Source organism: Rhinolophus sinicus, chromosome 16 (genome assembly GCF_057876585.1).
Source record: "Rhinolophus sinicus isolate RSI-liver-muscle chromosome 16, RSI-T2T, whole genome shotgun sequence".
NCBI classification, from domain to species: domain Eukaryota; kingdom Metazoa; phylum Chordata; class Mammalia; order Chiroptera; family Rhinolophidae; genus Rhinolophus; species Rhinolophus sinicus.
In genome coordinates this window covers 12,393,134-12,416,050 of record NC_142516.1, presented here as the reverse complement: position 1 = coordinate 12,416,050, position 22,917 = coordinate 12,393,134, and the positions used below count along the sequence as shown (strand labels likewise).

Here is a 22,917-nt window from a genome sequence, read left to right as displayed (position 1 = left end):
TTCCACCCACCACTGGCATTATCATCATCACCAACTTTTAGCAAGTGTGCACTGTGTGAAAAGTTTTTCAGTAAAGCTGGCTGGTCTTGCTCCCTTCCTCTGTCATTCCCCAGTGATATCATTATCAAAACTTCATAAAGTCCCCTCCCCACATATAATTAGTTCTCTCATAATTCCACCTCTGATGTGCTCAAAAGTCAATGAGGATGAAGGGAGGGATGGAGAAATGGAACTTTGCAGACACTTGAATATATTTGGGTAGCATTCACACTTTTCTGTGTTTTATTTTTGATTCATTGGGGAATAAATCCAGTCACTTCTCAATCACAGAGTGTTGATAGGCTATCCTGTCCTTTCCCTCTCTAAGAGAAGAACCATGAATAGGAAACAATGTTCTAATAAAAACTTTCTTAGCTAGATTCCCTTAGAAAAATAACATCTGTATATTTCTGTGATCTAGTTTATTCTGTGCAGAAACATCTGATCCCCCAGAGTTGGATTTGTTTTCTGAATTAGAGAATTAGCTCCAAAGTATAGAGCTTTTTTTTTATGAATGTGGCTCTACAATACATTATTTTCCCATTACAAAAATTATATTTGCCATTACATCTTATACTTGTTTAATAAATAAGACATAACACAATATTCCACAATTTTTAAAAAGCTTTTCTCTATATGGAAGTAACTTATAGGGCAGATAATGTAATTGTTGAATTTATAATTTCCATATGAATTTAAAATGTATATTTAAAATCAAATTTAAACTTAAAATTAATTTCTATTTCATTTTTTTTTTTAGCAATTTCCATATAAATTTTAAATGAAAATGGTAATTATAAGTGTAAAAGTCATTGGGAATTGAAACTCTTTTAAATAAGTTAGAAACTTGTCTCCACTTAAAGTGTTAAGAAGCTCTACACTATAGTGTCAATTGTCCTCCCCAGGGAAAGAAGCATCTTATACTCTACCTGATTGGTCTGGAGTGTAAACAGGTTTATCTGTATGAATGAAGAGAAATCCATTGTCATAGGTTACTGGAATTTTTTTTGATTTTGAGAAATGCTTTGATACAACTTCCAAATACACATGTGAAACTGGGTTTTGTCCTTGAGACAATTGTTTGGGTTGTATCTGTAACAGAAAATGTTGATAGAAAAGAGCATAATAATTTTAAGGTTATAAAACATGTTGACTTTCTAACTACCACAGTAATCTCATTAGAAGGAGAAATAAGTATGTGCATTTAATCATTTAAAAAGTTGTAGAGGACCCAGAATAGTAAACCATTTTGCCCAACGCCCTTCAGTGTTAAATACCATAATCAAATTTATCTTTAAGCAATTAAAAGTCTTTTTGGTTCTGTGTTTCCTAAATGTTATATGCATTTAGTAAAACTATATGAGCTATAGAAGCGCTCTTAATAAACTGTCACTTCTTCAGCCTGCTGGATAGCCCGTGCTCTCCTCTGTTCAACATCCTGACTGATGTTAGGACACTTTGTATTACATCTGCGTCCTCCTGCTCCCACCAGCTGAGTTGCACGCTTTCCAATATTTGTAAGTAACTGTAATTATCCACTTTACATTGCGTGATATGCAAATTTAACACACTGTTTGTGGGAAACGAGTAAACTCGTCATATCGCCTCTAGTTGGAACCGGCAAAAATTTTGCAAAGTAAATAAATAGAGACCTCTTTTTAAACTAAAACACTCAAAGTTTCATAGAAAAATATCAAATAGATCGAAAGATATGAATATTTTACGGAAAGTCTAATTTTGGCGAGAAAATGTCAAAAAAGTCCCACATTACGACGCGATTTGGCGGGAAAATGCCCGCTTATTAATTTATAAAAAGTAATAAAGAAAAGTGCTTCTATGAAAAGTTAGGCATTGGACATATGGGATAAAACTTAATCACTAACATCAACTGCTGTGGAATTACATAGGTGAGAGAACTATAAAAGTTTGGAAAACATTAACAATCCATATAGATTCTGTACTCAGATTGCTTTGCAAGTGTTTTTCAGGTCTTTTCCCACTTTAAAGAAACAGGAAGTATAGAACAAAGATGATTTGTTAAAGGTGTGGAACATGATAAAAGGATTTGACATTCCAATCAGTGGAGCTGTACTTAAAGAAAAGACCTTGGCACGTCAAACAATCGGCAAACAAAGATACACTATAATGTTAAGATAAAATTAAATGCTTAACATATGCATCAATTTTTATTTCCCCACCTTAACCTACTTTTCCAATTAACCATCTAAGTCAGCAGAACTTTCTGTGATGAAGGAAATATTCTATGGCTATGCTGCCCAATACAGTGGCCACCAGTCACATGTAGCTATTTGAGCACTTGAAACGTGGCTAATGTGACAGAGGAAAATTTTTTATTTTTGTTAAATTTGATTGATTTAAATTTAAAGTTAACAACAACAAGTGGCTAGTGGCTACCTTGAGTCACATCAGATAAGAGTGTCTACTGAAAATAACACTTTTGGGAAACGAATTTTAATTCTTAATAAACCTACTACGTGTATTTGTTAGGAGATTAGAGCATTTACCACCATGAACATTAACAAAAGAATTCCTACATTTGATTAGAATTTATTTCCATCAGTGTTTCTCAAACTGAGTAATATACATACCCCTTTTAAAGGATGAGGGGTTCTGGAGGACTCTCAATATTGACTTTTTATTATTTATTATAAATAAAAATTTATTTTTATTACAATGTTACTTAAATATGTACAAACCTAAAACTACGTATAATCTTCTTACGCTTATGATTTTTATATAATTATAAAATCAAAAGAAATTCACAAAATAAATTCAAAAATCAATATAATTATAATTTTAAGCTCTTTATAAAACTTTAATTCCTTTTTAAAGAATTCACTTTTAAGAAACATCTAAATGAACTCCATAGAGCCCTTTCCAAGTCTAGCAGTCTTTGATTTTCTGATTCTTGATTTTTGAATTTTTATTGGAATTTAAAACAATATTTTGCTTATATTTATTTACTTGGCTGAATAAGTAGTAAATATGGAAAATTATTTTTAGTTATCAGAATTGTTAATAAGATATGAGTTGCAAGCACTTTTCTAACCAAGTTATACTACAATATCTTAATAGAAGGAAGAGTCATTTGATTAAGGTTTTTCTTCCTATTAACTACAGGTTGTCAATGAGAGTTATTCACTTCAATAATCAAAAATTTATTAGTTTTGGAAACTACAATTGTAGAGTATTGGAGTTTAAACATACAAATGTTCAATAGCATCTATGGGCTTCTGTAGGTAATGCATTACAGATCAATATTTATATTCATAGTTCTCTATTTCTTTGTAATGATAATTTTCATAGCAAACAAGTATTTTCAATTCATTTCCAAATATTTTCACATTAGTACAATTTTATTTTCCAGTAAGACCGTTATCATTTATATGCATTGCTCAAAAAACAGACACAACTCTCCTATTTAGAATTTTCTGTTTCATTTATATTATCATTAGTGACTGACATCATCTAATAATCACACAGAGCTATATTGGTATAAATGATCAAATATCTATGTTACCAATATTCAAATTTGTATGCATTTCATTGAGATCATTCTGTATACATAAATAAAATAAAGGATAAATACATACTGTTAAGATTGCAGAGTTTTGGAATTTATTTTCTGTGGATAAACTAACATAGCCTGAAGCGTAACTAATTTTTTTATCAGGATAACTTTTAATGGAAATTGTTGCATCAAATGCTTCAGTGTATCCATAAACTTGAATTACAATATTTTCAGATGCTCCAACACGAAATACTTTTGGTGCTGAAATGACATACCTGTTGAAACAGTTAAAGAGAAGGATCAGTACCTCTATATACCATATTTTGTTATACTTTTGATTTTTTTCATCTCACTTGAGAGATTCAGTTTAAAATAGGCATATTTTCTCAACTTGAAAATAATATTTTTAAGATAAAATTTATTTGTGATCTATGATCATTTCAGCATAGTTTCCCAAAAAAAACTAGTTTGAAATTAGGACTTGAAAAATAGAGCGGGAGATATAATTAACATTTAGAAAGGTAGTAATAGCACCTTCCCTGAGCTGCTGCAGCAAAGAAAGACTTCTAATGGTGCTGACTGGAACGTGTAGATATGGTCAATAATTTGTCCAGTGAAGGAAAAAACACCAGTGGTTGAATTTCAACTCTGCCATCTACTAGCTGAGTTACCACGATAAAGTCACTACCTCTCTGAGACTAAAATAATTTACTTGTGAAAATACACCCTCTTTACCAGGCTGAGGTAAGGATAAAATGAGAATATATATTTGAAACACCGAGCATATTTAGTACTCAATAAATGTTAAGATTCGTTAATTTCACCAAACTATTCGATAGGAAGTAATCTTAGAAGTATTGTATTATACTAGTGAGTGGAGTTTTTAAAAGGATAGAATAAAAGTGAGCTTGGGGGAATGTATTTGAAAAGGAAAGTGGTGATAGATATTCTTGAACAGCAACAATCGCAATCACACAATAATAAAAATAATAACTGTAAGTGAACAGTTACCATATATGAGAAGCTGTAGAAGCACTTTACATATAACTCTTTTCATCTTTACAACAGACCATTGACGTAGATACTACTGTTATTCTTATTTTACAAGTGATAAGAGGTCAATTTGACTAAGGTCACCTGGCTCATAAGTGAATGAGGCGGGTCTTTATATTCAGGTCTCTCTTTGTTACTATGTGTTCAATTGAGGTCAAAATTACAACCTTTGTCCACAACCATAGGCTCTTCCCTCAGTTTTATTTTTCATGTGATTTATGCAAGAATGGAAATTAATCTATACAAGTTTTTGAAATAACATTTTTTAAATGTGTAAGTTTTTTCATTGTTTTATTAAAAGAAAACTTACACATATAAATTAGGTTATTAATTATATATCACAAAGTATATAGTTTGAATAGTGAGAGCTACTTATGCTATTACATAGAAAAAAAAAATTCAACTCAAAAGGTCATAGTGATTGACCAATTCAAGAGGCCAAACACTTCCCGTCACCCCAGCTGGTAGAATTATTGCAGGCTCCTGTCAACATTATGACATTTAAAAAGTCTTTTCAAATCACAAGTCTTTAGTAACAGTGAAATTAATTAGGAAGCCATTAAATCCTTTTAAGCAGCTGGCAGTTCTACATGACAACTAATTTGGAACTATTTATAGCAAATTGTGAAAGAAAGGAAAGAATCTCCAGATTTCCAACCACCATCTGAATTCCCCATGTGCTTATCCAGGAACAGAGAAAATGAGAAAACTTCAGCTTTGATGATAATAAGGAAACCATACAGCATGCTAGGCACCATTTTAAGCACTTTATACATATTAACTGTGTTGCTACAACTACTTAGTGAGGAAGGTGTTATTATTACCCCCATTTTACAGATGAGGAAACTGATAATTAACTTGCCCAAGGCCACACAGCTAACAAGTTATAGAATTAGGAATTGATCTTGAGCATATTGTTTTCCTCAATTAACACTTTGAATTGCTGTACTACACTGAATTTATTCAGGTTTGTAAATCTAGGGGGGGGAGCTATTTTAATTTCAGTATTCTTAGAAATTTTATATTTTTCAGTTTAGTATTGTTTTAATTTTGAATTGTCTAAGTGGTAGTGGTGGTGAAACGTAAAATATTCAGTGTTTACAAGTCCCTAAAAGATGGCTCTGGAATCACCCTTCGTACAAATTTTGATCTTTACTGATTTATCAGTAGCACAGTCTAATTGTATGAAGAATTTCATACTTTTCTTATTTTCTTTCAAAAGTTGCAGAGTATCAGGACACTAAGCTTGCAGAGGGGCAAGAATGTCACTTTAGCCTCTTGCTGGAATGTTCTTTTCCCAGATATTTGCAAAATTACTTCCTCACTTCCTTCAAGCTCTGCTTGAGTGCCACCTCCTTAAAGAAACTTACCTGTCCACACTTCCAAATAGTGCCCATGATTTATCCTCTTACTCCCCTTTATTTTTTTCTTTGTAGCACTAATAACTACCTGACCTTATTTATTCATTCATTCATTGGTTCACTCATTCATTTATTCATTGTTTGCTTCTCCCACTAGAATGCAAGCTCTGTATCATCTACTATACCATATCCCCAGCACCTATCACATGGTAGGTTCTCAATAAATTTTTATGGAGTCAATCAATTAAATTTATTAATTTAATTGACTGATGCCCATGTTGTAAATGATACACTCTCATTTTTTCAAGAGATAAAGAGGCAATGCTTATTAAGGGCCAGTACAGTGTAGCAGAAAGAATTCAGAATCAGGGGACCCAGATTCTAGTCCTGGTTCTCTCACTATTTTGACGTCCCTTAATCTTAATCTCTCTGAACTTCGGCCACTTGTCTTTCAAAAAGGAATAAATAAAAACTACTAAAACTACTGGGGTGATTATAGCAATGAAGCAAATCAGATTGGGGGTGAGAGAGTGCTATAAATTTATGGCACCCTACATATACTTCTCTATTCATAATATAGTTTTCATGTTTATATGTATACACTTATGACAAACTGGGGAAAAAAATGAAGTGGGAAAGAGGAGTCCTTGATACAAGTCCTGCTTTGTCTCTCTCTAGCAGTATGACCTTTGGCCAGTCACTTCCCCTGTCTACACTAGTCCTCATTTGTGAAGTGAGTTGGTTCGGTTAGATACTCTCCAGTTCCTTTTCAGTACTATAATGGTATTTCTAGATTTGAGATCACTATTTTAAGACATAGTTTAAAATTCATAGTATTTCAATAGGAACACTAAATATTGTGGAGAATGAGCTCATAAATATGAAAATAATTACAATAGTTTTTCAAATCACTATATTAGAATTAACCTCAAAAGAACCCTTGCTTTATTATGTACAGTATATGGAATACACAAAGAAAACTATGCACTAAATATAAATAAGCAATAAATGACTAGAAAATTAACTATCTTGAGTTTATTTTGTGCTTTTTTGAAGAGGAATTTGGATAATCACTTACGTAAGTTTTTAAAAATAACAATCCCATAAGAACTTTCATGTTGTTAGCTATTCAACAAATCTAAATGCTTCCATGACTTTCTCATTCAGAAATGAGACTATTCATTTGGTATTCTCAGAAGTAGAAAGCTATTTCCAAATTAACACAGCCCATTAAATTTACTTTTCGCTCATCACAACTAAGAGGCATTGAAAAATGAAGATGGGTTCTTTTACTTACGTTTGTTCCTGTCCCCAACTTTTCCCCAGGAAGATTAAAACACAAAGTATGCCCCAAATTCCCATGGCTAGAGTCAGCAGTAAACCATGAATGCAACCTTCCTGAAGTTACTCTCCTTTTAAAGAAACCGAGATTAAAGTATTTGGATAAGATAGTTGACTGGTTAATTATTAATGTCAGAAAGAGGTACTTGTAAGTAGGAAAAATAAAAGGGGAGCTGAAACAACCTTTAATGCCCAGGTATAAAGGTAGGAGATATTTTATAGGGATTTACACCTAGAGAATTGATTTTAATTAACACAAATAAAGGGATTCTAACATGGGAGCTGGCACTACAATGAATGGCTTAAAGCTAGAAACCAGTAAGTCACATTGCCTTTGGCCTCTCCTTTGACAAGGGCAATTGCTCTAACGTTGTTATCATCTGTGAGCATGTTTCTGGTAGATCCACTCTGATACTGATGGAGACCCACCTAGATGCAGTTTCAAACTGAGATGACTGGTAATGAAAATGCCATGTCGCGCATGCCAGCATCATTCTTTAGGAAATAAGCAGCCAGTCAAATCCCTTAGTATTTAGTAGGGAATGGATATCCTCCAATATCTATTATAGATACAAAATTTATATTCATTCAGACACAGAATATCTTTCTTTTATTAAAAATAAATTCACGTTATACCTTTCTGTGAGGATTTTAATAATTTTAATATAAGAGCTTGAGAAAAACAAAGCTTCCTATAACAAATGAATCTAATAATTAATTTAGAATGAAATATAATTTTGTCATTAAGATTTTTATGATGTTTTCCTCGTATGTTCACTAGAAAAACTTTTATTACCTTCCTTTTATTAGCACTCATTTCTACCTTGGTATATAATAAGTACTCTATTTTAAAGTAATAAAACAGATTTCTCCAAACATATAATTCAGATGTTTTATGGTCACACTGGCATTCTTTGCTTTGAATTCATAAGCTTCTATTTTTACCAATACTTCAGTTACTTAATTCATTAGGAAAAAAGGCACACAAAGGAAAGTTTGATATACAAATTGCACTAAAGGTGTCTCTTGCAAATGTTATTAAAATGGTAAAAATATGCCACTCTTGTCTGACCCTCTAGCCTATTTATTTCAAAAGAACATCTGTAAAATGATTAAACTGGATTGCGAAAGATGGGTCAAGTTAAAACAAACAAAGTACTCTTGCCATCATTTCTTGGAAAAGATATTTAGGAGAAAGAAATACTCAAATCATCATAGATAATATCTGTACCTTAAGTGCAAGTCTGTTTGCTTGTATTATAGTTAATATTGATAAATGATATTTGGAAACCACTGGTTTCTCTGGGAGAAAACTTTTTAAAAAATGATGGGCCTCAAAACTCCTTCATAGAACTTGAAGTTCAACAATTTACAGATTCTCCACGGGGTTTAACTAAAATTTTTCTCTTCCTTTCATACAAATGCACATCTCTAAAAGAGGAGAAGCTAGGTCTGGTAGAAACTTCGGTGGTCACCTGACCTTCCTGCTAATGCTACCTCAGTTCTACCCTCAGGACCGAGCCTAAATGACTTCCCTTAGTTCACAAGGCCCCCTCCTCATCTGAGTCCCACTTGGTTCTCTGGCCTCACTGTGCCCATTTTTCACCGTGGACAAGCAGCTAAATTACTTCCTATTCTCTGACGTCACCACAACATGAAGGTGCTCCTAGAAGGACAATAAATACTCCGACTGCTGTTATTAACCTACTTAGACCTTCAGTTTGGTAAGTCACCAGAAACATGGGTCACACATGGGCTCTGCTACCCTCACTGCAGGGCACAGCCAGCTCATGCTTGACATCAACGTAACACCAGGGAGAAAGGGAAACTTGGGGCACAAACTACATCCAGCTGGGGAATCTGATAAGTAAATACCTCTCATTAGTCACTTATCTTCCTATATGTTTAAATGGATTTTAAAAGACATTTAGCTACAAGAAGTTTATCGAACAAAGTCTAATAGGAAAATCCAATGTATAAAACAGAGTAGAGGTGCTTCAGGTGAAGCAGGGTGGGGTGGCCCTGCTGTCTGCCTGTCTCCCCGATGTGCACCCCAGGTGGCCCTTGAGGAGGCTCAATGGGAAACCGGGGTCCCTGGACACGTGGTTTAAAAAACATTGACTTAAAGCATCAAATAACCTCTTCCAAGTGTTCCGGTTTCACTTGGACCATTCCTTGTACTTCCCTCTACTTATATCCCCAAGTCCAGCTTGAAATTTGTTTTTCAGTTGATCAGGCCAAAGGAGAAACCAATCTCTTCTCTCCTTGTGCCCAAGATCCACTGCTTTAGCTGCAAATTAAAATTCTTCTCCTAAGTGAGTTGGCTTATCAACACCAAGCCCTCTAAAAGCCCCTTGTTTTTTCACAATTCTGTACCTATATCCCATATCCAAGACCCCGCATTCCAGCATCACATCGGGAATTCACACAGACTGCAAGAGGCCTGGCAGAGGATAATGGAAAAGGGAAAACACCAGAAAAACTTTCACACATGTGCCTAAAGCGGCTAGTAAAGGAATGCTCTTTGTAGCATTATTTGGAATAGCAAAAATTTGGCAGCAACCAAAAACAGAAAAATGACAAGTACATTACTGTATATGCATACAATGAACTACAATGTTGGCTAATAAAACCAGCTTGTACAATGATACAGAGAACATAATAACATTTATATAAATTTAAAAATATGCAAAGCAATATTATTGTCTATAGACATTCACATTAGTACTAATAGCATCAACATATGATGGTGAAAGGTAAACATTAAATCAGGATAGTGGTGTCTGGAAAGGAAAGGAGAATTTGGAGGTAGGAAAGTGGGTCTATAGAGTGCTTTCACTATATCCATTACCTTTTGCTTTAAAGGAACATCTGAAGTTACTATGGCACTAGCTCACAAATAATTCAATAAAGTTTAGTGGTAATTATACCGGTGTTTGATAGGCCAGTTGCTGTACTTTTCTAAAAATTTGAAAGATTTCATTTTTAAAAAGTATGGTTTGAAGGGAGGTAAGCTTAAATTCAAATCCTGGCTCTAATGAGCTATGTGAGCTTGGGCAACTTAATGAAGCCCTGGAACCTCACTTTCGTCATCTGTAAAATCAAATACTAAAATGCCTCATGTTGCTGAGGGGAGAATGAAATGAAACATGTATAAAGTCCTTGGCACCGAACTTGAACCTGAAATAGCATGAACCAGAAAATGGCCACTATTATTATTATTGGTTTAAGGCATATTCATAATCTTCTACTCTTCATTTTTAACATGTGCATAAGATCACTGCAATCTGTATTTAATCCAGTTCTACTCTCCTGGCTGCAGCAAGGCCAAATATAACATTGATAGTCTCATGACTCTCAGGATGGAAGAATGTCTTTATCATTGAGCCCAGCAGGATTTTGCCTCCACTTCTTTTTTTTAATTTGTTTGCCAATCAAAAGTCTGGGATTAGATGACTGACCTCTTAAGAGTTGGTTTCACTGCTACACCCTGTGAGTCTGACATTCTCATTTAGTGAGCAAAGAAGCACAAAAAGATTCCCACAGACCAGAATCCTTTTCAGAGGGCATTCATTTTTTTTTTCTCGTTTATGGCATCGATTGTCATTAGCAGATTATGTGTACACCACTACTTTATCTCAGAAGCTGTAAAAGGTCTTTGATCAGCAAGCTCCTCCTCACTCTGACCGTTAGGCAAGATAATGTTGAAGCATATTCTTATTTTCCAGGAATTGGTGTAGAAATTAAGAAGAAAGGTCACAAATGTTAATTCACTATCTCAACAAGACTTACAGACTCCAGTGCATTTTAATAGGTGTTATATGATATTCAGACATAGAGGACCTTTCCAATTTTTACAGAGCTGATCCAAACAATGACAACACAATAGCTACCAACTATTAGCTCCTAAAATTTATCAGTTATTGAAATAATTAACTTACATAAATTGTCTCTCATCTTCATAACCACTCTGAAGGATGTTATTACTCTTGGGTTACTTACCAAAACTGAGGCTCAGAGAAATATAGTGATTTGCCTCAGGGAACACATCCAGTAACTTGCAGAGGTTGGATTGGTAGGAAAAAGAAGGGAGAAATACCAAAGCAGCATGAAGTCTTACCTTCCCCTGGACATTTTCTCCAGCTATTTTGTCTGTAGTTGATTCTCCATTTTAAAAATTCTTAAAGAATTTATAGCCTGGCCCACACATTTTAATTCTCATTATGTACTATGTACATTCTAGGAAAAGGTTCAAAGGTACAAGATGGGAATAAGTGTGACATAAGTGAAGAACTAGTCTGACTAATGTCTGATTTTCCCTTCCTCACAGGGCGCTGGGGTTATACTGGCTAACATGACAACCAGGCAAATGGCAGACTGGGGAGGTTACCTGAAAAGGCTAAAGTTGGGAAGAGCCAGAGAATAACCAAGTAAGCCACGTCCCAGGGAACACAGTGGTTCGGATCCAAGGGTGGATGAATTTGTATTTTTTAAGTCCCAAATGGTATCTGAAGAACGATAAAGAAAAGAGCTGTTGCTCAAACTATTCTTGTACGTCACCAGAATAGTGGGTTGGAATAGCATTTCCCAAAAGGCCACTTCAGATTACTAAATCAGTAATGGAATAAGAGGATTTCTGAATAGAACGTGTAAAAGAAGTAGAAAATAACAAGGCCAAAAGAGGAAATCAAGCGTTCATGATGGAATGCAGTTAAGCACATTTTCTTCAGAGACAAAATAAAAGAAAGTGCCCACTCTCCCTTTATCTCTCAGTTTTATAACCTCTCTGAAGCTGTTCTTTATCTTACACCATCTAATGGATCAAGCTCAGTCCATGAATCCCCTCTTTGGCTGTCCCACACTTTTTCAGCCAATCTTAGTTCTAGAGAAGTTCTCTTATCTAATTCTAATACCTACTACACATCCATACTCATCTACGCATCCAGTGGCTAGATGTGGTGGTTAGTCTCCAAGATGGCCCCTGTGTCCTGGCCTGCCTGATATTCATGCCTTTGTAAGATCCCCTCCCGTACTGTATCAGGGTTGGTTCTTTTGACCAATAAAATACAGCCAATGTAAAGCCATGTGACTTCTGAGGTTAGGTCATATAAGACATCGCCGTTCCTACCTTACTCTCTCTTGGGTTGCCTGCTCTGCGGGAAACCAGCACGATGTAGTAAGGACACTCGAAACCTATGGAGCGGCCTGTGTGGAAAGGACCTGAGGCCTCTTGCCCAGAGCTTGCGAGCAAGCCACCGTGGAGGTAAACACTCCAACCCTAGACATGCCTGTAGGTGACTGCAGCCCAGCTAAATCTTGACTGAAAACTCATGAGAGAAACCACGCCAAAATAAGCCAGCTAAGCCCTTCCTGAATTCCTGCCCATAAAAACTGTGAAGATAATTAATGTTTGTTGTTATTTTAACCCACTAAGTTTAGGGGTAATTTTTTTCATAGCAATAGTTAACTGAACACTAGAATAGTTGTTTCTCTAACATTGCAACTCTCATGAAAGTGCCTTGCATTCTGTACAAGCACTAATGGGCACTTGCCCCTTAATCATCAATACGTGTACTTTAATTTGCAAGTGTATTTTAAGTTCTTAAAAGAACAGAAGGCTCAGAGGCCTGCTTGAAAGCGCCACCTACTGGTCGTAATTTAACAGTACCCCAAAGCAGCTGGAATGATTGGTGCTGACAGCCAGTGCTAGCTAACGCGTGCTGCCTTTCCATGGTAAACTTTGGCTTCCCATTTTGTCTCTTCTGAGAATTAGCTTTTTCATTTCCTGGAGATAACAACACCTATCTTGCCTTCTTCACAGGAATGGTGAAATGTGATATCCCTGAGCACTGAAAATCATATGAACATGTAAGAAGTTCTTACGATTATTCTTTCTAGCATCATCTCTCCCTCTTTATCAATTCCTTTCTTTCTGCCTGCAAACATGAAAAAGTCTCTATTAATAAAAAAAGAAGCCAAATATCAAAATGTTTCAGTGGATATTTTCCCCAAAAGCACTGCCAAACCTCTCAAAGGCTTAGTCTGCTCCCCGCCCCCACCCCCGACTTTATATAATTTCTTTTTCCCTCATTTATCCATGGATATCTTCGTGGAAGTTAGTTAGAAAGGAAATAAGAAATGAATGAAATTCATTTCATTCCAGCAGCAGAGACCACCTGATGCTAGTTGGTATGATTTGGCATTATCCTCATTTTATAGACAAAGAAACTGATGATCAGAAAGGATTAAAAGGAAGTAAAGAAGGAAGAAACAAACGATGGAAGGAACAAAGGAAGGAAAAAAGGCAGGAAGGAAGGCCAGAATTACATAGAAAGAAGTAGCTAGAGCCACCTATACAATTTGAGGGTCCCAGTATAAGATGAAAATGTAGAGCCACTTATCCAAAAAGCAAGAAAGAAATGATGTTAAAAGTATTAAAATATAGAGCCTTTTCCTTTCTTCCATGGTCTGTCCCTCAACTTTTCATGGTTTATTTTGTTTGTTTGTCTGTTATATAGTGTCATTCAAAATAAAGGAAAACTAAAAATTGAAATTATTGGCATGAATTTTTAGTATATGTGCTGCCGAAGCGAGCACTTTTGGCATGAATTTTATCATTCATCTTTATATTGTGCAATGCCAGTTTAAGTGCAAATACAAGAGCATTTAATTCATATGTGGAATCACCAAAATTACACAATTTGTACTTCATAGCTCATGCATGCATATGTACTCTTACCAGAACAGTGGAAATGCTGTAGAAAACCAACTCAACTGTTTTTATTTTACTTCTTGATATGTGTGTATTCTACCAACATTCTCTACCTTTGCTTACTGATGAATAAGGAAAGGCTGAAAGGAAAAAGAACTATGGGTTATCCTATCTTTTTCTCTTTCCTTCACCATATTTAGTATAAGTTGTTGGCTAACACAGGGAAGTAACAGGGGCAAGAAAGAATATGGTGAGGTTCCTTGGTCATTTGTGTTTCTTGGAATGCCACTGACTTCTTTCTGCATTCAAAACCAGTTCTGGTTCCAGTGGAAAATGTGGTCTCCAGGGGCTATGAGCACTCCTGCTTGCTCAGTCATATACATGAAACACTTTCTTTGTACTCACTTTGAGTCTCACTAAACTTTTGCACATCGTGGGTCCACTGGAATTCTGTGTTCATGGGGTACTGTGAATGCTGTATGTGAATGAGGTGGCAAGGAATGGTTGGCACATGTATTGCACATACCTTCTCTGTTCATGTGCATACTCCATTGTCCCATCAGACTTCGCTGTCTTAATAATTTCAAGACAGCAATACCGTGTTTCCCCCAAAATAAGACCTAGCCAGACCATCAGCTCTAATGTGTCTCTTGGAGCAAAAATTAATATAAGACCCAGTATTATATTATATTATATTAGACCAGGTATTATATTATTATATTATATTATATTATATTATATTATATTATATTATATTATATTATATTATAGACCCAGTCTTATATTATGTTAAAATATATTATATTATATTAAAATAAGACCAGTTCTTATATTAATTTTTGCTCCAAAAGACGCATTAGAGCTGATGGTCCGGCTAGGTCTTATTTGCAGGGAAACACAGCAGGAGAATGGAAAGGGAATAAAATCTGGAGGAGAATGATAAGGAGGTAGAAATTACTGGGAAGGAGGTGGTTATCAGGACAGAACTAGCAAGAGTTATGACCTAAGAGTAGGTCAGTTCCCACAAGTGGAACTCACAGTATCCTAATCTGTAGATGTTTAGGGAGCATTCATTTTGGCAGTCAGCATCTACAGGACACCTTTAAAAGGGGGCAAGACCAGAGGCAGCCAATATCAAGGGTCTGACAAAGCATTATTGTAATAACTATGGATAGTGCCAGGTGGTACTAGACTTAGCAGGGAGATCACTTCATAAATTATATAAATGTCTAACTACTACTCTGTACATCTGACACTAATACAAAATAATACTGAATATCAACTATAATTGAAAAAAAAGTGTTTGGAGAAAAGGGCCACATTAACATACTAGCTCTCCCTTTTAGGAGTCAGGTCCTCAACCCTTGTGAAACTGGCAGAGTGCATCTGGCTATCCCTGGCTTGGGAATGAGGGATGAGGGACGGGCTTGGTGGGGAGTGAGATCTCTCTACCCCAACTTGGGTTGGGGTAGAGAGATGTTTGGGTTGCCAGTAGGAACGGAGAGAGATGAAGGATATTCTAGTCAGATGGAGAAGTTTGGCAGTTGGGATGATATGTAAAGGGAGAAGGAAGGGGAGAAGGAGGTGCAAGAATTGAGATTTAGGTGCTCCTGCTGTCATTCATTCAACAAATGTTGACTGAGCATCTAAAATGTGCTGCTGAGCTAGGGGCTGGCCAACCAATATATGTAGACATATGTAATAATTGTCAATTTATACAGATCAATTTGCTAAATAAAGTGATACCACTTTTGACTCATCAGATTGGCAAAAACCACAAACAGATAATATCCCATTTGGGTGAAGGGGTTGAAGAGTAGGCCTTAAACACTGTGAATGGGAGTGTAAATCAGTAGTATTTTTTTCAGAAGGCAACTATTAAGTATATGTCAAATTTGTAGAAGTGCCTGCTCTTTGATTCAGCAATCCTACGTATGACAGAAAGAAAATACGTATATGCACAAAGAGAGATGCAAAATGATGTGTTTTTTTTCTTTACAGTACTGTTTTGAATACTGAAAATCTGAGAACAACTTAAATACCCATTGTAGTTGGTTGAATAGTTGCCTCCAAAAGATATGTCCAAATCCTAACTCCTGGTACCTGTGAATGTGACCTTTTTTGGGAATAGGTCTTTGTAGATGTAATTAAGTTAAGGATCAAGAAAATGAGATCATACTGGATGAGAGCGAGCCCTAAATACTTATAAAGTGTCATTACATATAATGTATAAGGTGTTCTTGTAAAGAGAAGAAGACAGAAACACAGGGGAGGTGGCCATGTGAAGACAAGCAGAGATGGGAGTGATGCATCTACAAGCAAAGGAATGCAAAGGAGTACCAGGAGCCAACAGAAGTTCAGAGGCAAAGATGTTTTCTTCCCTAAAGGCTTTGGGGGGAGTGTGACCCTGCCAACAGCTTGATTCTGGACTTTTGACCTCCAGAACTGTGCAAGAATAAATTTCTGTTGTTTTAAGCTACAAAATTTGTGGTGGTTTATCACAGCAGCCCTAGGGTACTAATACACCCATTGATGTGTGAATGGTTAAATAAATTAAGGCATACCAGTATTATCAAATACTGGATAATCATTAAAAAGAACGAAGCAGCTTTCTCTGTACTGATGTGGAAACAAGTTTGTAATATTTTGCTAACATTTAAAGAAAGCACATTGCAGAAGCATATGTATCCCATTTATACAGCATGATGCCATATAGAAATCTGTTCACAGTAGTTAACTCTCTGGGTGGGGGTAGTGTGAGAATACTGACAGATTTTTTTTTAATGCTTATTCTTAAATTTTTGATTGATTGTCCTCTAAATTTTATTGGTTGGCTTTTTAAGCATGTAGGCTGTATTACTTTCATATATCTTTTTAAATAATGAAAATACCAGGATGCCCAAAAAAATGCATACACATGACTTGTATTCATCTTTTGCTATTGGTATATATTGAGTATTACAATTTTAATACAGTTTTTTCCTTTATTAAAATGTGCATACATTTTTTGGCACCCTCTGTATATACATTATATACATTTATAAGTTACAAGAGGATTTCCCTACAATATCACTTTTCTTGAGTACTTAAGATAAATTTTATATTTTAAAATATTTTTTGGAGCTTACTTGTTACGTACTTTTATAGATTCATGGGAAGGTACAAACAAGTTATGAAATCCTTTTTAAAAATAGTTATTTAACAAGGAAAAAAATTGTAACTATGCGAGGTAACAGATGTTAACTAAAGTTACTGCGGTAATCATTTCACAATATATACATAATTCAAACCATTATATTGTACACCTTAAAATTATACAATGTTATAGGTCCATTAGATATCAATAAAACTGAAAAAATATTTAAGAGCAAAATATTTTTAAATAAAATGTTGACTTTTTAAAGTATGAAGCTAAACTAAAAATACAATATTTTTCTTAGTTTTTCTTTGCCTTACCTTGCATGATCTCCACAGTATTGTAGTTACATAGAATTCAAATTAAACCAAAGAAAATAGGTTGAAAAGTAGGTCAGTAAAATTAAACAAAATTCTAATAAATTGTACTTATCACTATTTTCTATAAATGTTTATTGGGATTTCTTCTACTTCTAATATTTCTTGTTGGCTATGCTTTCTGGCAGAATCCAGAATAAAATTTGGTTCTTCAAAGTATACTATTGTTTTTATGCAAGATTTTAAGTATCATTGTGTGGCTAGTGTTGTATGCACAAAACAAATATCACAGAATCATTTAGTCAAATATTTTCATTTTACAAATTAGCTTTTAGAGAATAATGAGCCACAGTGACTACAAAATGACTTCACGGTAAAGCTGACACTAGCGGTGTCTGAGCTAGAATTATTGCCACTGCTATCAGTCTTACCCGGGTTTGAATTCTGCCTGTGCCACTCACTACCCCCATAACATTGGGCATATTCATTTTTATTAATTGCTCTGTGCCTTCATGTCTTGACCTGGAAAATGGGGGTAATAAGAATACCTACGGCATGTGATGGTGTGAGTATCAGTTAGAAAACCTGATTATGAGGCTTGCACAATGCCTGGCATGTAGTAAGTGCTCAGGTTGTGTTAGCTATTATTATTTCATCCTAAAATTCATCACACCTACCTTTTGTGAAAACTTAATGGAAGCCGTACATTTCACTGCTACACCAGCTACTCTGATAGAATAAAACCTATGAGACAATTAAAAATCAACTCTATTATAACTATGAAGAGTGGATGTAATAGCAACCTATTTCCTTTAGGTTAAGATTATGCTAAATAAATGTGGGTTAATTTACCCAGTTTGCTTTACCCACTTGCAAAATACAAGCTGGAAGTGCCCTTTGATCTTTTCCGCCTGCTCTATATCAAATAGCTAGAATGAAAAAACATAGAAGATCCTGGGTTATTGCATCATAACATATGAAAACAACATAAAACTTTGGAGTACCTAGGTTTTCTATTTCCTCTTTGAATTCTCTTCTTGATCTGAGAATTTTCTTAAATGACCCATCTGTTAAAAAAATAGAGAGAGAGAACATCCCTCAGAATAAATGCTTCCATTAGATTATCTAAATGATCAATTCTCAGAATTGAACTGAGCGCATTTTATCAGAGATCATGTTCTGTTTCCCAACAATTCTGATCTATATAGACCTTTAGTATAGGGATGTACATGAATATAGTGAGCATATTTCTTGCTAGTGTATTATTATTTGCTCTTTGCAAAAGTTACCTCAAGAAGCTCAAATACCATGTTTCCCCGAAAATAAGACCTAGCCAAACAATCAGCTCTAATGCATCTTTTGGAGCAAAAATTAATATAAGACCCAGTTTTATTTTACTATGACTGGGTATAGTATAATATAATACTGGGTCTTATATTAATTTTTGCTCCAAAAGACGCATTAGAGCTGATTGTTTTGCTAGGTCTTATTTTCGGGGAAACACAGTATAATAAGACAAAAAGTAATAAATGCACACCTTTTTAAGATGACTTGTTCATCTCCTTGAAACATAGTTAGTGACTGCCTCCACTCTTCTAGTTAGGAAACACAAAGATCAGTAAAATCCAGTTCCTATCCTCAAGGAATATCTTAAAACTCTAAAGATATGAAATGGGGGCTTATTCATTTTAATGTTCATTCCATTATAATTATATAGATGTTATAATGCCATACTGAGTACAAGGAGAGTTAAGTGGCTGTATTGTGTCCCTCCACAAATTCATATGTCAGTGCTAACCCCTAGTACCTCAGAATATGATTGTATTTAGAGACAAGAGTTTTTAAAGAGGTAATTAAGGTTAAATTATGTCATTGGGTGAGCCCTAATACAATATAGTTGGTGTCCTTATAAGAAGAGATTAAAATGCAGACACACATAAAGACTGTGTGAAGACATAAGGAGAAATTTGTCACATGTAAGCCAAGGAGAGAGGCCTTAGAAGAAACCAACCCTACTGAAACCTTGATCTTAGACTTCCAGTTCCCAAAACTATGAGAAAATAATTTCTGTTGCTCAAACCACCCAGTCTGTGGTACTTCACTATGACAACCCTAGCAAACTAATAGAAGAGGTCAGTTCTCCCAGGCCAGCTTGGGAATGGAGATTGGGGGGAAAGGTGAAGCTTGAGCTTTTATGGCAAATTAGAGGAAGTCATTCCAAGCAGAGGTATGACAGAACAAAGGCCCTTCTCAGATGCTCCAAGGAAGATAAGTGAGGTTTGAGCACAGGGATTTTAAAAAGGGAAAGAAGAAACACAAGAAAGGAGAAGATCCTGGAACAATTTAATTCCATCTAAAATAGACCCTGTCCTGTAGCGGTAAATGGAAGCTGGTGAAGGGTTATGCAGAGTGCCAACAAGCTTATCAGAATTGTGTGGTGGGAATGAAGAGACAGAAAAAGATATCCCATGCAAATGGAAATCAAAATAGAGCAGAGAGGCTATACTAATATCAGACTTTAGACTCTCTTGTGACAATTTTGATCAGGAACAATACAAGGATGCCCACTGTCACCACCTCTATCTAACATACTATTATTGAAAGTTCTAGCCAGTGCAATTAGGCAAGAAAAAAAAATACTGGGAATCCAAATCATAAAGGAAGAAATAAAGTTGTCCCTGTTTGCAGACATCTTATACTCGTATACATACACGAGGCCTGACAATTAAATTCACGAACTCATCCTAGAAAAAGTGCTACATACCTCATTGCTGAATATCACTCAGTCACCTTTGAAGTACTCCCCTTGGGAAGCTATGCAGCGACGTCAGCACCAAGTCCAACCATCAAAGCAATTTTGGAACTCCTTTTCTAGAATGGCCATCAGAGTTGTCATCGTATTACCCTTGATGTCCTGAATGTCACCAAAATGTCTTCCTTTCAATATTTCCTTTCTCTTTGGGTAAAGAAAGAAGTCATTGGGGGCCAGATCAGATGAGTAGGGAGGGTGTTCCAATAGTTATTTGTTAACTGGCTAAAAACTCCCAGACAGTGCTATATGAACTGGTGCATTGTCATGATGCAAGAGCCATGAATTGTTGGCGAAAAATTCAGGCCATCTAACTTTCTCACACAGCCTTCTCAGCACTTTCAAATAGTAAACCTCGTTAACTGTTTGTCCAGTTGGTACAAATTCATAATGAATAATCCCTCTGATATCAAAAAAGGTTAGCAACATCTTTACAAGTTTGTGAACTTAATTATCAGACCTCATGCGTACGTGTGTGTGTAACACAGTCTTAAAAAAGAAGGAAATCCTGCAATATGCAACAGCATGGATGAACCTTGAGGATATTATGTTAAGTGAAATAAGCCAGTCACAGAAGGACAAATAGCATGATTCCATATATATGAGGTGTCTAAAATAGCCAAACTTATAGATTCAAAGAGTGGAATGGTGGTTGCCATGTGCTGTGGGAGGGGAAAATGGGGAGTTACGAGTCAGCAGGCTCAAAATTTCAGTGAAGCAAGATAAATATGCTCTAGAGATCTTCTGCACAACATTGTACCTATAGTCAACAATAATGTATTGTACTCTTAAGATTTTGTTAAAAGGGTAGATCTCATGGTAAGTGTTCTTATCAAAATAAAATAAAGAGTTTAAAAATTTTAAATTAAAAAATTATGCTGTGGGAGCACTGAGGATTTGGAGGGAGAATGAGTGTGGGTCCAGGAAAAACAGTGTATTTTCATCACAAGAATATTCATGCTAGCCGATTGAAAATAATTAATCACCATCTTGCTGGGAGTCGTCTGCATTTTCCTTGGTGAAGACAGTGAATCCTGCTAAGTAGAACACTTCAGCATTGTTCCGGCCGCCACCTGCTCCACAGTCCTGGTCACTTTTATTGAAAGATCAAATTACCTGTTCAGAAAGGAAACCATTTCCCCCAAAACAACATTCAAAGATCATTATGGGTAATACTTCACTTGTGGATAATGTTAGTTGCAAGTCACTTACTTATTAAGCGTTAAAATCTAATTCTCCAGTTTTCCCAAACCTTTCTTTGTTTCCTTAGTTTTCACTGTATGAGTGTACAAATACATGCTATTCAAATTCGCTCAAGAGCTAAGCCTTTGCATATAATTTATAAGCTAAGCATATAATTTTGATATGGACGTTCTTAGAAAACAATTTACACTCTCCCTCTTGAAGCTTTGTACATTTAATTAACTAATAAAATGGCCTTTGAGTGAATGAATAAAAGAAAAAGTAATTGAAATATTCACTACTCCTCATGGTCCTTTCCAACTCTAGGTTCTAAGTTCTGAGAGGAATGTGACCCTGTGTTTTATTGCTCCACCCAAGACAAATCAGAGCACAAAAATGGGTAAGAATTCTTAATGAGTTACTTTGATGAGGAGGGTTGACTCCTCATCAGTCTGTGACCCTGACCCATGTGATCCATGAGAGTGATTATGGGTTATTGGGTGGATGAGAGGGTGCACGTCGCTGGGGAAGGGGAGAAGAGAGGAAATAGCTATTCCTGTCTGCAATTTTCATGTGTAGCCATATAGTCTCCCACACTATGCCCCTGTTCTCTCCCCCCCATCATCTCTTTAATGGATTTAATACACTCAGCTCACCAGAAACCCAGCATTTTCAATCATATCCCTTCCCTGGAGTGAGCAAGAACTTTAATTTTATGCATTAGTTTAAAAGATGCCCTCTCTCAGGGTCAATGAGGTTATTGCTTATTCCAACAAAAGGCTTAGTAAACAAAATGATGGCATCACTCACAGAAAGAAAGTTTGGAAATGGATGCACTTGAAGGTTTTCTGAATGTGGATTTAATTACATTTTGGTTCGTTTACAGAGAAAAATGCACTTTAGCATTTCACTGAAGCTATTCCCAAATAAAGTATGTTCATATAATACAAAATAAATTGGAGAGTAATTTAACTGGATAATTGTCCTTTATATATCTAAAAGGATAACTAAAAAGGATAACTCAGAGCAAACAAGTTCACTTGATTCGACTCTGTGCTGGGATTCCACTCCGGCCCAAAGTCACCTAATATCTGCATCTTAGTTTTCCCCATCAAAAACATGGCAACTCCACTAGTAAATGCTCAATACATTTTAAATACCTTTATTATTGATATTAATCTCATGGGATTGTTGTAAATATTCAATAAGATAATAGATTTAAAGGTCTTACAATAATGCTCAGCATATAGTAAGTGTTCAATAAATGTTAGCTGCTGATATTATTATCCTTAAATCTAGCTGAGAAGACAGGCTTTGGTGTAACTGCATCTTTTTCTTTTACTCTCCTCCCATGACTAATGCACTGAACCTAGAGAGAACCATGGTGGACACTTGGCCCCAAGCAATGCCAAGCATGATTAACCACAGCATTTAC

At 35.5% G+C, this 22,917-nt stretch overlaps 1 protein-coding gene and 1 long non-coding RNA gene across 6 annotated transcripts in view; one reads left to right on the top strand and one right to left on the bottom strand.

Annotated features, from left to right (window-relative positions):
• Positions 1-7,397, bottom strand: part of C5 (complement C5) — a 75,219-nt gene extending 67,822 nt beyond the window's left edge. Inside the window, exons 1-3 of the mRNA XM_019731219.3 lie at positions 7,283-7,397; positions 3,654-3,846; positions 969-1,131 (exon numbers count right to left, since the gene is read on the bottom strand). Of these exons, the coding sequence (XP_019586778.3) occupies positions 969-1,131; positions 3,654-3,846; positions 7,283-7,347 (421 nt within the window). The 5' untranslated portion in view covers positions 7,348-7,397. The remainder of the gene's footprint in view (positions 1-968; positions 1,132-3,653; positions 3,847-7,282) is intronic.
• LOC141571180 (uncharacterized) overlaps positions 1-21,882 on the top strand; it is a 31,113-nt gene extending 9,231 nt beyond the window's left edge. Inside the window, exons 3-5 of one of the 5 annotated variants that reach the window (XR_016019150.1) lie at positions 11,657-11,756; positions 13,148-13,194; positions 16,040-16,174. This is a non-coding gene — a long non-coding RNA (uncharacterized LOC141571180). Of the gene's footprint in view, positions 1-1,440; positions 1,558-11,656; positions 11,757-13,147; positions 13,195-16,039; positions 16,179-21,809 lie in introns of those variants that run through there. The other 4 variants (XR_016019153.1, XR_016019151.1, XR_016019154.1 and 1 more) reach the window with 4 other exon arrangements.
• Positions 21,883-22,917: the final 1,035 nt, after the last annotated feature.